The sequence below is a fragment of the Oratosquilla oratoria genome, chromosome 12 (genome assembly GCF_046742065.1).
Source record: "Oratosquilla oratoria isolate Oo_2021 chromosome 12, ASM4674206v1, whole genome shotgun sequence".
Classification (NCBI taxonomy): domain Eukaryota; kingdom Metazoa; phylum Arthropoda; class Malacostraca; order Stomatopoda; family Squillidae; genus Oratosquilla; species Oratosquilla oratoria.
The window spans coordinates 11,165,607-11,180,374 of NC_134788.1; the positions used below are offsets into that span (position 1 = coordinate 11,165,607).

The window sequence follows — 14,768 nt, forward strand, 5'->3', positions numbered from 1 at the left end:
TCGAGTGTCGATTATTTGGGTATAAACCCCTCAAGCAAAAACTCTGAGTGTAGTGCGATTGACCGGGAAAAGTACGCCGACGAAGTGACTTACAACCCCCATCACAGCGCGCCCAGGCCGTCCACCCCCCGCCCCCACCAAACGAAGTGGCGCCGATCGAAGCTCAGCAGGAGATCATGCTAATTGAAGACGTCTCCACAAGCAAGACACTTATAAGTACTCATTCAATAACAATTTCTTAAGCTAGGAACGCGCGCAGGGAATAGATAGGATGTATGTATGTATGAAAACCAACTGTTAAAACCCTTATTTAATCAAGTTATATTGCTAGTGTTTAATTATTTAAATTCATTAAAACTCACAATAGGAGTTCTGGGTTTCATTAGCCTAGGACGGTTCACTTAATGAGTTGTCCCATCATACCCCTCCCCCCTCTTTGATTTACTCACGCTTGCCTTGGAGGGAAGGCGAGTGGTCCCGAGATGTGATAAAAATCACCTGGACTTCGGTTCCCCAACTGCAGCTATCTTCCCCCTCCCTTCATCAATCACTTAAGGTACGTGTTACCCACACCTCCTCATCTACCACCTTCTTCCACTGTCCAGGAATTTGCGTCAGTACAAACGGCAAATGTCAACTTCTTGTGCCCCCTGTTGAAGGACTAGTACGTACCGGTGAAAGTCAGGGCAACAATTTATAAGACCTTCCTCCGTTTCCCATGCTGACCGACGGTTGTGAGGCGGCATGGACGTACGTTGACGACGAAAACGACATCCCGAGTGAGTGCAGGCAGCGGAGATGCGAGTCCTGCGTATGATCCGTGGAGTCACAAGAAGGGACAGACTAAGAAATGAGACCATCAGGAGAGAGTTGGAAGTGGAAAGCATAATCAATTACGTTGAAAGGACCCAGTTGCGGTGGTATGGACATACGAAAAGGATGGAGGAACATAGGACGCCGAGGAGGTGGTATCACTGGATGCCCAACACAAGACGTCCCCAGGGAAGACCGAGGAAGGAAGAGATGGGACCAAAACGCTGACGAAGCCCTTAGAAAGCGGGAAACATCGCTCGACGACGTCCGTGCACGGGAGATGTTCCTTGACCGAGAGAACATGAGGAGACTAATGACTATAGTCAGCGCAACGAGAAGTGACCGCTAAGGCGGGGTTAGGAGATTTCCCGGTATTGCCACATCTCCACAGATAACACGGCCCGCACGGCTCACACTGAATGCAGTGTGAGGGGGGCGGGGCCAGAGAATAGATGTAGCGGCAACGTCGCTCTCTCTTGCTCATATGCCATGTCTGACTCGAGGAAACGAAACCTTTGTATAGAAAACATTGCTTTGATTTTTACCTCAGTGGTGGTGTGTGACAAAAAATTGGAATATAATTATATGTGGCAACATTATAAAAATATAAAATAAGATTATAGAATAAAATAAAATAATAAATAATTATATGTGGCAACACAGGGGAACTCCCATTGCTCCGCCCTAACGGCCATTTCTCAATGCAAGGAGTATAGCAAGTGGTAAAGATGATGACAACATTGATAACAATGAAAATAATAAAAGTCATTGTAACAGTGCCCTCATTAAGTTTTTCAAGAAAAAGTCCCCATTTGATTTTTTTAATTCAAACACAATTATGATGCATAGGATGATTTCATTTGAATTTTGTTCAGTAAGAGAGTAAGAGTTGTATTTTCTTTGTTTTCAAAGTGTTTTGTTTCAAATAGTTATTTCAATAAGAGAGTATGAGTTGTATTTTATTTGTAATTTTTTTTCTTTTTCACAATTAAAACATTTCCACCTTAAGTGTATTATTCAAAATTTTGATTCTCGAGAGAAATTCTCCCGGGGTTACCTTTCAGGTTTCGGAAATAGAGGGTTACCATTCTAGGGATCAAATAATGGCCTTCGTCGTCTTCCACGGCGAATAACACCAATCCACGTTGCTTCAAAGTAGCCAAGAAACCCTCACAAAATTTCATCATCTAACGATGAAACTAATTCAATGACCAGCGACTGTATCAATGTCGAGGCAAGTAACTGATAACGTTGGTTTCGTTTGGGCTTGGCTGGCTCAGAATGCTGGAGCTGAGAATGGTAGCTACCCAATTCAACAAAGTTACTGACGTTATAATTAACAGTACGATAATGAGTGTGACATACATGTAGGTACGTTTACTACATTGCCGGCCAAATGTCCGGGAGCCCGCATGCCAGTAAAATGCATTTTCTAAGGTCGCACCTAGATTATATTCCTGATAACTGTGGAGACTACAGCGAAGAACAAGGTGAAAGGTTCCACCACGACAATCGCACTATGGAAGAAAGGTATCAGGGACAATGGGACATAAACATGTTAATAGATTACTGTCGGTGTATAAACGTGACTTGCTTGGTGAAAATCAAGAGAAAATCATTAAAAAGTATTTTCTTTCACATTAATGTATATTCTTGCATGTTTTTAATTTAATTAAAAGTAACATAACTTTGACACTAAATAATTATAATGGAAACATTGTCTTAAAAAATTCAGTGTCATTCAATAATCTGAGCTGATTGATCAAAATTATTATATTTTTTTCAATTCAGTATAACCAGATTACTTAAATTCAGTTTGGAAAATATGACAACAGAAACAAAATCATCTTCATGAGGCGTTAATCAAAGGTCTTCCCTTAACAAACCATAAATCTGAGTTTTCTATATAAAATTATACGTTGGGGTTTGTCTGGCCAGAAGTAAACACCATAAAGCCGTGTTTGAAAGATTTATGTAAGAATTTGCAAGAATCTTTATGGTTCGTAGGATATATACGGAATCAAGAAGTGCCATCGATTTTTTAAGGACAGGAAAGTCTTACAGGTAAAAAGCAAGCATCATTATATCCAACGGTCAAGCGTGTACATGTATTCATTGATTGGCAGAAATTATCTGCAGGCTCAGTCCCAGTAACGCGATTTTTTTCAAAAGGAGTTTCCATGGAATTCCTTGTCAATACAACATCACCACATATAGATAATAATGCCCCTCTTTAGTATGACACACGTTCTCCTGATCTCTCTATTTGTTTACATTTCTTCATTATCGATTTATTTATTTATTTATTTATCTCTTGTGGTGTGGGAGACTCAAAATTTTCAGGTGGTTTGGGACAGTTGATATACACGGTCTGTTGACCATACGATGCCAATATTATTAGCAGCTGCACCCTGATCTCAGCGGGGGTGATGGTTCCCATCAATCTCCAGTTGTGCTGGCTCCTCCTGGTTTACGGGCAGGCACAAATTTTCAAGAAAAAACGCAATTAATTCAAGTGACTGACTTAAATGGATAGCTCAACAAGCTACTCTCACCATTCACTTTGTTTTTGTAGTTGATAAAACTGTGTGCCTGTTGGGGGGAGTCTAACCTAACCTAGTTGTAGGTAAGGTTCAGTTGACTAGATTATTTTCATCTGCCACTCCTAAGATGATAGACATAAAAAATAAGTTTTATTCATGGGCTTCTGGTGCTATTTTTGCCTAAATCTATTCGTTTTCTGTGTGTGAGGATGATCCCTGACTATGGAATCCAAGTGATTTAGTGTAGAATCCAATAAAGGAATAGTAAGAATCACAAATTGATTTCTGACATCCTTCATTATTGGGTAGGTGTACACCTGTGCAAACTTTTTACCAAGATTTCTTATTTCCAGTTATCTGTGCTATTCCATTATATATATATATATGTAAAATATATATATATATATAAATATATATATATATATATATACATACATACACACACACACACACACACATACACACACACACACACACACACACACACACACACACACACACTGTGCTTTTCTGGACCTGCAAAAGGCATTCGATAAGGTACCTCATAGGAAACTAATAAATAAGATAGAGTCAAAAGGTGGCATCAGAGGAAAATTATTGGAATGGATGAAAGACTTTCTGATTGGGAGGAAAATGAGAGTTGTAATTAGAGAAAAAATTTCCAACTGGGAAGAAGTAAAAAGCGGGGTCCCGCAAGGATCAGTACTGGCCCCGATCATGTTCGCTGTATACATTAATGACATGAATGAAGGCGTGGAGTGCTATATACTTTTTTTTGCAGATGATGCAAAATTACTTAAGAAGGCAAAATCGGAAGAGGACTGCAACTCATTGCAACAAGATCTGGACACAATATGGAATTGGACTCAATAGTGGGAAGTAAAATTCAATATTAAGAAATGCAACATAATGGAATTTGGAAAGAGTAAAAATAGAATATCAAAAGATTACAGAATTGGGGAAGAAAAAATAATACAAACTATGAAAGAGATCTTGGAGTGATGATTGGAAAGGACATGAAACCAGATAAGCATATAAACAAGATGTTCGGAGAAACCTACAACTTATTGAGAGCAATCAAAGTGGCATTTACCTATATGGACAAAGAAATGATAAGGAAAATACTACACTAATAAGACCAAAACTCGAGTACGCAGCATCACTTTGGACACCCAGTACCAAAAAGAATATTTAGAAACTAAAAAGATTACAAAGAGCGACAACAAAACTAGCACCGACACTCGCCGAACTAACATATGAGCAAAGACTATCCAAATTGAACCTACCAACTCTGGAACAAAGAAGAGAAAGAGGAGATTTGCTAACTATCTACAGAATAATGAAAGGAATGGAAGTTTTAGACAGGAACAACCTATTAATGTGGGACAACGGTAAAACAAGAGGACACGGAAAAAAATTGAAAAAGGATAGTTATAGAAAAAACTTGAAAAGGAACAGTTTCCCACACAGAGTGATAAATACATGGAACAAATTAGACAACAAAACAGTATGTGCTAACACTGTACAAGATTTTAAGATAGAGCTTGATGTGGAGAGATAGAAAGACGGGTCACCATGAGCATAGCTCCCCTCCCGTATATTACAACTAGGTGAATACAACTAGGTAAATACACATATATATATATATATATATCAAATTAAGTAATGTAGGTATCGTAACACACGAATAAAATAAAACCTAAACCCAATCTTGGAGAAAGATAAGCTGAGATACAGAGTAAACCATATATTTCGACCACTAACTGTGGTCCTCTTCAGCAGTTACAATTATAGGGTACATAGACAAGGTGTTATATACAGAGGAGGAAGTAACATTGGGGAACTCAGTAAGCCTTTTAGATCACAGAATAGATTGGAAGAATACAGCTATAGTATACAATTCACATTGTAGTTTCAAAAGAAAAATTATTGAATCCTTTTTTTAATAAAAAAGTTTCCAAATTATAGTACTTCCAATGGCCATAACTAGTATGGCAGTTGACAAATTCATCTCCACAGAACGTAACATCTGACCTCACTCAGGGCAAGTGACCTGAGGCTTCCTGAGTTCCCCAATGTTACTTCCTCCTCTGTATATAACACCTTGTCTATGTACCCTATAATTGTAGCTGCTGAAGAGGACCACAGTTAGTGGTCGAAATTACAAAGGATTACAAAGGCGGAGCATGCCGATAGGAGACCTTTTGATCCATATCTAGGTCGGATGCAAAAAAAAAAAAAAAAAAAAAAAAAAAAATCATGATAATAAAATAATGAAGAAAAACTATAATAATGTAAAAAATAAATGAAATACATAAATAAATGCATAGGTATAGTTAAAATAATAAACAAACATGTAAATAGTAAATGATAATAAATTGACATATAACTAATAATAAGTGAAAATCAGACAAATAAAACAAATAATATAACATAAATTATAACCATTACAGCATCTTACTTAGGTATTTATCTAAATGATTCTTAAAGCTTCAAACTGAAATACATTGCACTACCTGTGCAGGAAGTTTATTCCATTCATTAACTACACGGTTGGCAAAGTTGTTTCTACCTACTTCCAAATTGAATCTATTTCCGGACAGTTTGAGACCATTGTTTCTTGTCTGATTCTCATTCAATGTGAAAATTTTGTCACTTTTGATGTCAATTCCCTTTAAAATCTTAAAGACCTGTATCAAGTCACCTCTGAGTTTAATATCTTAAAGACCTGTATCTCAGCTTATCTTTCTCCGAGAGTGGGTTTAAGTTTTAATATATATATATATATATATATACTAGATTTTGTTAGAAAGGGGCTTCGCCCCTGAGATCTCAGCATCTTGATGAATTCGATAAACTCTTAATTTAAAATTTAAAAAAATATATATATACTTTTTCTCAATGAAAAATATGCAATTTTTTAAAGGAAGATGATTGTTAATGTACCTGCCAGATATTTCACATAAAATTATGAGAAAATTTACAAAGAAATTTACTCAATAATGAGCGGGGATTTTATTTTTGTATATTCACTCTTAGAGATATACATTTAGAAATTTTAAAAATTATTATTACTGCATTGTATGGACGGAAAGTTGGGTAGGGACGTTACTATCGCCAATGTTGGTAATTGTTTTTTTTTTTTTTTATAACTTTTTTATGATCTTTTCATTGGCAATCATATCTCTATATAATTTTTTGTAGACTATATTTTTTGTCTTCTCCTCTTCTTGATAATGATATAAATTTCTTGGATCTCCTATTCTTGATACAGCAACATATAATTGTCCATGCGTAAATACTTCGTTTGTTAAATTTAAGCCAACTTTTTTAAATGTTTGTCCTTGAGATTTATTAATTGTCATTGAATATGATAATCTACCTGGAAATTGCAATCTTGAAAATTTAATTGGCTCTTCATTTATAAGCTTTATCCTTGGTAAAAGCACTTGTTCACCCTTATATTTGCCATTGAGTATTTTAGCTTCTATAACATTATTTGACAAACTTATAACAACCATTCTTATTCCATTGCATAACTTAGGTGAATTAAGATTTCTTAACAGTATAATAGGTGCTCCGATTTTAAGCTTTAGACAATGTGGTGGCATTCCAGATATTTCTAATGAGTTTAAGAATTCAACTGGAAAATTAACTTCTTAACCCATTCAACTCCGATGACAAGATGTCTTGTCATTTGGTCAAATGAAACAAAAAATCATAAAACACCAAAATGTTTGATCAAACACCAGAAAAATATGACGTCAGTCCTCGCTTCGCTGCGAGCGAAGCGAGAACTGACGTCATATTTTTCTGGTGTTTGATCAAACATTTTGGTGTTTTATGATTTTTTGTTTCATTTGACCAAATGACAAGACATCTTGTCATCGGAGTTGAATGGGTTAATTTGTATCTATTGCCTTATCAATTGAATTGTAGGTATAAATTGGTTCACTGATCCTTTCAAGGAATTTCATTATTTATTGAGTCAACATCATCATTTATTATAGCAAGTATAGCCCTTTCAGATAGATAGTCCATATCTGTGTAATTAGATACAAAGTTGTTATAAACTGATTCCATTAATGCTACTATTGCTGATACTCTGTTTCCAAATCGTAATGCAATTCTATTATCACAGCTATTGATTTTATCTTCACCAATTCCAACCAATCTATTTGCGAAATACTGTAAATCAGTTGAGTTCAATGAATTAACTCGCATATTGATCCTTAGAGATAATTTTTCAAATAGATTCCATAATTGTGAAGATTTGATTGAGGCATCAATTTCATCAGCTTTTGTTCCTCTTGGTACTACTGGTAATATTTGTCTGAAATCTCCTGCAAGTAGTACTGCAACATTTCCAAATGGATCATTGCAATTTTTAATCTCTTTAAAAGTTTTATTAACTGCTTCCAACATATTTTTGTGTGACATTGCAGCTTCATCCCAAATAATGAGATCACAATTCTTAATGTAGTTCCATAAATTACTATTTTTCCTTATTGATGTTGAAAATTCATCAGATATTGATGATGAAAATGGTAACTTGAACATTGAATGTACAGTTTTGCCTTCATCTAATAATGTTGATGCTATTCCTGATGATGCAACAGAAATACTTTTTCCATTAATAACTTTATTTTTAACCAATATTAGATTAAGTAAAAATGTTTTACCAGTTCCACCTGGAGCATCTAAGAATTTAAGCTTAGTATTATTTAGTCCATTCAAACAATCAATTATCTTATCATAAACTTCTCTTTGATCTACATTTAGCATAATTTCATTTCTTTCAATAAAATTAGTTGTTTCATCTACAGTATTAGGATCAGAATCGATTTGACCATTAAATTGATCAAACATTGGTTCTGGTAATCCTACATCTCTAAGTGATTTATCTCCTAAGGTCTCATTTATAATTGATTCTAATCTGTGTAATAATTCTGAATATACAATTTCAATGTTATCAATATCTTCATTTTGATTTTCAGTCATCTGGTTCAGTATATCAAGGGACATTTGTGATTTGAATTCTTCATAAAGTCCTACTGGATTACTTGGATTACAATATACTAATATCATGGCAATTTAGATATTATTGATTCTTGAATACAAAATCTTAAATGATCATCATTTTCAAGTAATCCTCTTGCTAAACATGCTTCTTTGAATGTATTGTATTGTGTTCCATCAAAATATTTAACTTCTTTAAATGATTTAGGACCTCTAACATGATTAAGGAGTAGTCTTAAACAAAAGCATTCAGTTTGATTTGGAGGTACTGTATACATTCGAGCACATGCTTTGACTATCCCACCATTTAATCTTCTTTTCCACTTTTTGTCTGGAGTAAGTGTATAATGATTAGGTATTTCTCGATAAAGTAAAGTATTTGCATGCTGATCTTCTGCATTTAATTTGAAAAATGATGTTAAACTTGTATTTTTTGGATTAATAATTCTTTGTTGTACATTATCTGGATTGAAATAAACTCTTTGTCCATTCTCAAGGTGAATGTCAAGTTGCTGAACAGCTGGATGTCTCATGTGTATATTGAATTCAAATATTCTCCATGCAGCTTCATTACTATTCAAATATCTACCTGAAATGTAATTGTCAACCTCATTATAGTCCTCACCACTTCTTAATTGTAATACTGCTGCATCACTGCCTTTATTCAGATACTTTATTATGTACATTATCAATTGTACTGAACAACAAATTTCAACATTAATGTGAGCTTTGAATGCTTTTAATAATAATGGATTGTAAGGCACTATCCATCGATTATCAATAGTGTAGGTTTTGCCATTTCTGACTATTGTTGCACTTTGACCACCATTTTCACTATCTCTCCTTCTATACAATGGATATCCAGATATGTCTGACTTTGTGAGCTATAAAAGCTTTAGGATATTTTTTTGAGCATTTTGAATTGTTCATGCATGGACTCTGATTATTGTGGTCACCACATGGCCCATGCACCCTCTGGTTTACAACAATATCATATAATTCTCAATCAATTGATGGATCTGGTATCTCTGCAGATGTTATTAAATCTATTTTGTCTGCATGTATAGTTTGTTCAAGCCATAATAATATATGTGCATGTGGTAAGCCTCTTTTTTGCCACTCAACTGTGTAAATGTATGCTTTTACTTTACCAAATATTCCGCTTTTCTTTTTAACCAAAACATCCATCATTTTATTTAATTTTTGTTTAAATACTCTTGCCACAATGTCATGTCTATCTGCTGGATTTTGGCCATTTTGTAGATTTTCTGTAATTTCATCCCACTTCGGATTGCATGTAAAGGTGATGAATAAATCAGGTCTACCATACTCTCTTACATAACACATAGCATCTTGTGTTCTTTCTTTCTAATATCTTGGACTTCCAATATAACTTGATGGTAGTATAACAGCTTTTCCTAAATCTTGTGGATTAATATTTCTATCACTGTTCAAGGCACCTTTAAGTAATGAATATTCTTCCACTCTAAGTTTAGTTTGATTATTTTGTATGTATAATAACCTTTCAAACTCAATTTTTGCTTACATATCAACTAAGAACATTTGAAATAGTCTTCTACACGTTATCATATGATTCCATTCGTTTCTTTCTTGCATTTGATATGAGTAGTACTTTCGGCATGTTACTTTTTTGTTAGGAATGGGAATATCACTTCCAGGCCTGTATAGTGGAATATTGAATTTATAACCATCATTTCCTCTCCAATATATCAATGGATATTGTAATGCATCATATGATCTGTGCAATTCATCAATTTTCCTTATTGTATTATCTTTATAAGTGAATACAATATTCCTTTTTGGAAATTCATTGCCAACCATTACTAAACCAATATCATCTGATAATCTATCATTGTATCTTCTTACATGTTCTCCACTTGGTACTATGTCTGCACATATTGATAATTTTAATTCTGGTGTATTAACGAATGATGACATTGTCTTTATTTGTTGTATCAATTCATTGTTTTGTGTCAGCATGTTTTGTAAATCTCTGATAGTATGAAGATTAGTTTTCTTAAATCTATTATTTCTAATATCTGCCTGTCTATCCAAATCATCAATAGAATAGATTTGTGCATATTTAGAATTATTTTCAACTTCGTTATATAAAGATCCAATTTTATGATAAATTTGCCCTTGTATTTTGAACACAGGCATAAAACCTCTTATTTCAGTTGATTGATTCATTCCAAATTATGTCATTGAAAACAATTCATTATATTTCCTTATATTTTTCAAAAAGTTTTTTGAATCTGAAGTTTGGCTTTCCATTAATGTTCTAAGTGGTTCAGGTGGTTGACCACTTGTTTTAAGTTTGACCTTACCGTTAGAACAGCATAAACCTGCAGGCTCACTTTCAAATAGTTTAGCTCGACAATATTTACCAATTTTATTCATTTGACCAATATATGCCATATTTGTATAATTTTTTGAGCTTTGGTCTGTAAACGCTTCACCATAGTTATTATTAGTCTGTTTTTGAGCATAATCATTCCATCCTGACTGTAAAATTCTTGCATTTTGCTCCAAATTCAATTGATTTCTCTGACTTCTATGTGCATCTCTATAAAATTTCTAAAGTTTCCTGTCTCCTTTCATCATTAAGGTTTTCTCTCTGACTTCTATGTGCTTCTCTATCAATTTCTAAAATTTCTTGTCTTCTTTCATCATTAAGGTTTTCTCTCTGACTTCTATGCTCTTCTCTATCAATTTCTAAAATTTCTTGTCTTCTTTCATCATTAAAGTTTTTTCTCTGACTTCTATGTGCGTCCTTGTCAATTTCCCTTATTTTTTGCTTTTGACCTTCAGTTAATGATTCTCTTCTTCTCCTTTGATATTCCCTATTTCCATTCCTAATTCTCTCTTTTTCTTCTTCATCCATCTCACTCATTTTCTTTTTTTACTATTACAATTTTCACTTATTTTTCTTTTTCTACTTCTACTGTTAACATTGTAAATGATGATATTAGAATCCATACTAAAAGGATTCAAGTCTGAAACACTACCGCTATAATTACCAGTTTTATTGAGCGAATGAGGAGGTGACGACCTCATTTATTACTAACCTAAAGTGCGATTCGACGAACAACAAATCGGGCAGTTCGAATCGCGTCACCTGGATCGATCGAAAAAATTTATTTGAATGTTACTCATGAATTGGAGCCAAATTTAATCTGAAACATTTACAAGGTAAGGTTGAGTCGTCGAAATCGAAATTAGTCGATCGATCGAATCGAGAAAAAAGTCTGACAGACAGACAGACACGAAACCGCTTTTATTTATTATTATATATATATATATATATATATATATATATATATGTGTGTGTGTGTGTGTGTGTGTGTGTGTGTGTATTCATATATATATATATGTGGGTGTGGGTGTGTATGTATGTATGTATTTATATATATTGATGGGCCTTCTCTTCTTTCTCTTTGTAATCAATTTTTGATTTACCAGTCTATTTTTTCCAGTTTCTACACTCCTTTTTTTTTTTTTTTTTTTGTATCATTCAGTCCTATTTCATTTTTATTTTTTCTACCTTTAAGCTTTTTTGATACGAATTGTTTGTTAATTTACTGCACTTTGGTTAATGCATTAATGTATTTGCATACTTTTTGATACTCCTACATTATTAGCAAACAATATATTTTACATAAGAATGTTCTAGAAATCCTTCATTATACACAGATATCCTATTTTTGTGTCTTTATCTCTCTGCAGTGTCTATTCACCTGTTGTTGTTTTTTTGCCATATTATTTTATGATTAATTTATATTGACCCAGTCTTTTTTTTCTGCAGAAATCCATTTTTACGTATTTGTTCAACTTTCCATTTCCTTCTTCAAAATATAATCTTTTACGTGTGCTGTTTGTCCCCTCCCCCTACTGCATTTTGGTTAATGCGCCACTATATTATTTCAGATCGAGGTTAAATTTGAAAATTTACTTGGAAAAGGTACTTGAAGATCTCGTATTGTCATCATATTTGGTGTGGCGTCTTTGGCACACCTATCTCATGAGTCATATTGATATCACGAGATGACCCACAATGGAGAGAAAATTTTCTAATGTGACCTTTATGATGTAGCTTTTTCACATAATCATCTCAAACTATACTTGATGTCCCACACTGGAGAAAAGCCTTTCCAATGTGACCTTTGCTATGCAGTTTTCTAAAAAAGAAAAAAAGAAAAAAAAAAAAAAAAGTTATCTCAGACGAGACATAATGACCCACACTAGAGAGAAGCCCTTCCAATGTGACCTGTGTGATGTGGCTTTCTCTGAAAAAGGTGGTCTCAAACAACACATGGCCCACATGGGAGAGAAGCCATTTCAATGTGACCTGTGTGAGGCAGTTTTCTCATTAAAAAATGGGCTCAAACAACACATGGTGACCCACACTGGAGAAAAGTCTTCCAAGTGTGACCTGTGTGATGCAACTTTCTCACAAAAGAGCAGTCTCAAACAACACATACTTACCCATACTGGAGAGAAGCCTTTCAAATGTGAACTGTGTGATAAAGCTCTCTCAGGAAAGGGTAATCTCAGAAAACACATGATGACCCACACTGGAGAGAAACCATTCATGTGTGAACTGTGTGATACAGCTTTCTCACAACAGCATAATCTAAAATATCACATGGTGACCCACACTGGAGAAAAGCCTTTCAAGTGTGAATTGTGTGATAAAGCTTTCTCACATAAGAGCACTCTCAAACTACACATAGTGAACCACACTGGGGAGAAGCCTTTCAAGTGTGACATGTGTGATGCAGCTTTCTCTGCAAAAGGTGGTCTCAAACAACACATGATGACCCACACTGGAGAGAAGCCTTTCAAGTGTGTCATGTGTGATAAAGCTTTCTCACAAAAATGCAGTCTCAAACAACACATGGTGACCCATACTGGAGAGAAGCCTTTCAAATGTGAACTGTGTGATAAAACTTTCTCACTAAAGAGTAATCTAAAAAATCACGTGGTGACCCACACTGGAGAAAATCCTTTCAAGTGTAACCTGTGTGATGCAGCTTTCTCACAAAAGAGAAGTCTGAAACTACACATGCTGAACCACACTGGAGAGAAGCCTTTCAAGTGTGAACTATGTGATAAAGCTTTCTCACATAAGGGTAATCTCAACCAACACATTGTGACCCACACTGGAGAGAAGCCTTTCAAATGTGAACTGTGTGATAAAGCTTTCTCACATAAGAATAATCTCAACCAACACATGATGACCCACACTGGAGAGAAGCCTTTCAAGTGTGAACTGTGTGATAAAGCTTTCTCACATAAGAGTACTCTCAAAGACCACATGGTGACCCACACTGGAGAAAAGCCTTTCAAGTGTGACCTGTGTGATGGAGCTTTCTCACAAAAGAGCAGTCTCAAACAACACATGGTGACCCATACTGGAGAGAAGGCTTTCAAATGTGAACTGTGTGATAAAGCTTTCTCACAAAAGAGTAGTCTCAAACGACATATTGTGAACCACACTTGAGAGAAGCCTTTCAAATGTGACATATGTGATGCAACTTTTTTCACAAAAGAGTCATCTCAAACAAGACATCATGGCAAACACCTGAGTGGTTTAATATTCCTGTATGATGGTATTTTCGTCTATTAAGTTTTGATCTGATGTTTGCTAGATGAGTCATCACACACGCATACTGTCAGCTGTACGAGTAAATGTTAGTTTTTTAATCTCAGTTGAGCAGTTATTTGAGTGACCTTTGTTCGATTGCGTAATTGCAATTTTGCTTTTTCATAACCAAAGATTCCTAAGTGTTCCATTAAGTGCACCAATGTTTTTTCTAATTAAAAAAAAAAAAAAAAGTTTAAAAGAATAGCAATCTTTAGAGTGGTGTAAGTGGTGGATATATATATCTACATATGAAGGATGCAGTTCTCTATACTATTATGTAAAGTTTTTTGGAATATTTGCCCATGTAACTTGTAATTTGTGTTGCTGTAAATATATCTACGATAATATACTCAGCAGTGTTTATTTTATCATTTGAGAGACTACCATCACATTTCAGTGAAATATTTACAAGAATATTAGATGTCATATGATGAATTTGTCATTGTTGACAACGAATAAATCCAGTTTGTTGAACCGTTTTGTTTTGTCATTTGTGCAAAGAAGAGCTTGTTCATGTTGTCAAGCAGTATCCTTTGTATGTGTTTGTTCTTGTGTTGAATTTGTTGTTTTCGTGAAGTTTACAAGACCATTTTGTGAGGGATGATAGCTATTCACACATGTACATCTGGTGGAGAGTAATCATTGTTTCTACCTTATTACAAAGAATTAGAAAGGAGGAGCATGCCGACAGACCTTTTGCTCCGTAACTAGGTCGGATGCAAAAA

At 34.6% G+C, this 14,768-nt stretch overlaps 1 protein-coding gene across 1 annotated transcript; it reads left to right on the forward strand.

Moving 5' to 3' along the window:
• Positions 1-2,741: 2,741 nt before the first annotated feature.
• On the forward strand, positions 2,742-14,403 carry LOC143030545 (uncharacterized). The gene is made up of 2 exons (XM_076193690.1): positions 2,742-2,877; positions 12,324-14,403. Exon 2 carries the CDS (start codon positions 12,565-12,567, stop codon positions 13,897-13,899), a length of 1,335 nt encoding a protein of 444 aa, XP_076049805.1. The 5' UTR covers positions 2,742-2,877; positions 12,324-12,564; the 3' UTR covers positions 13,900-14,403.
• The last annotated feature ends 365 nt before the right edge of the window (positions 14,404-14,768 follow it).

What these genes read in the sequence shown, in the direction of transcription:
- LOC143030545 (XM_076193690.1), top strand. Translation starts at nt 12,565, where the DNA reads ATGCAGTTTTCTAAAAAAGAAAAAAAGAAAAAAAAAAAAAAAAGTTAT.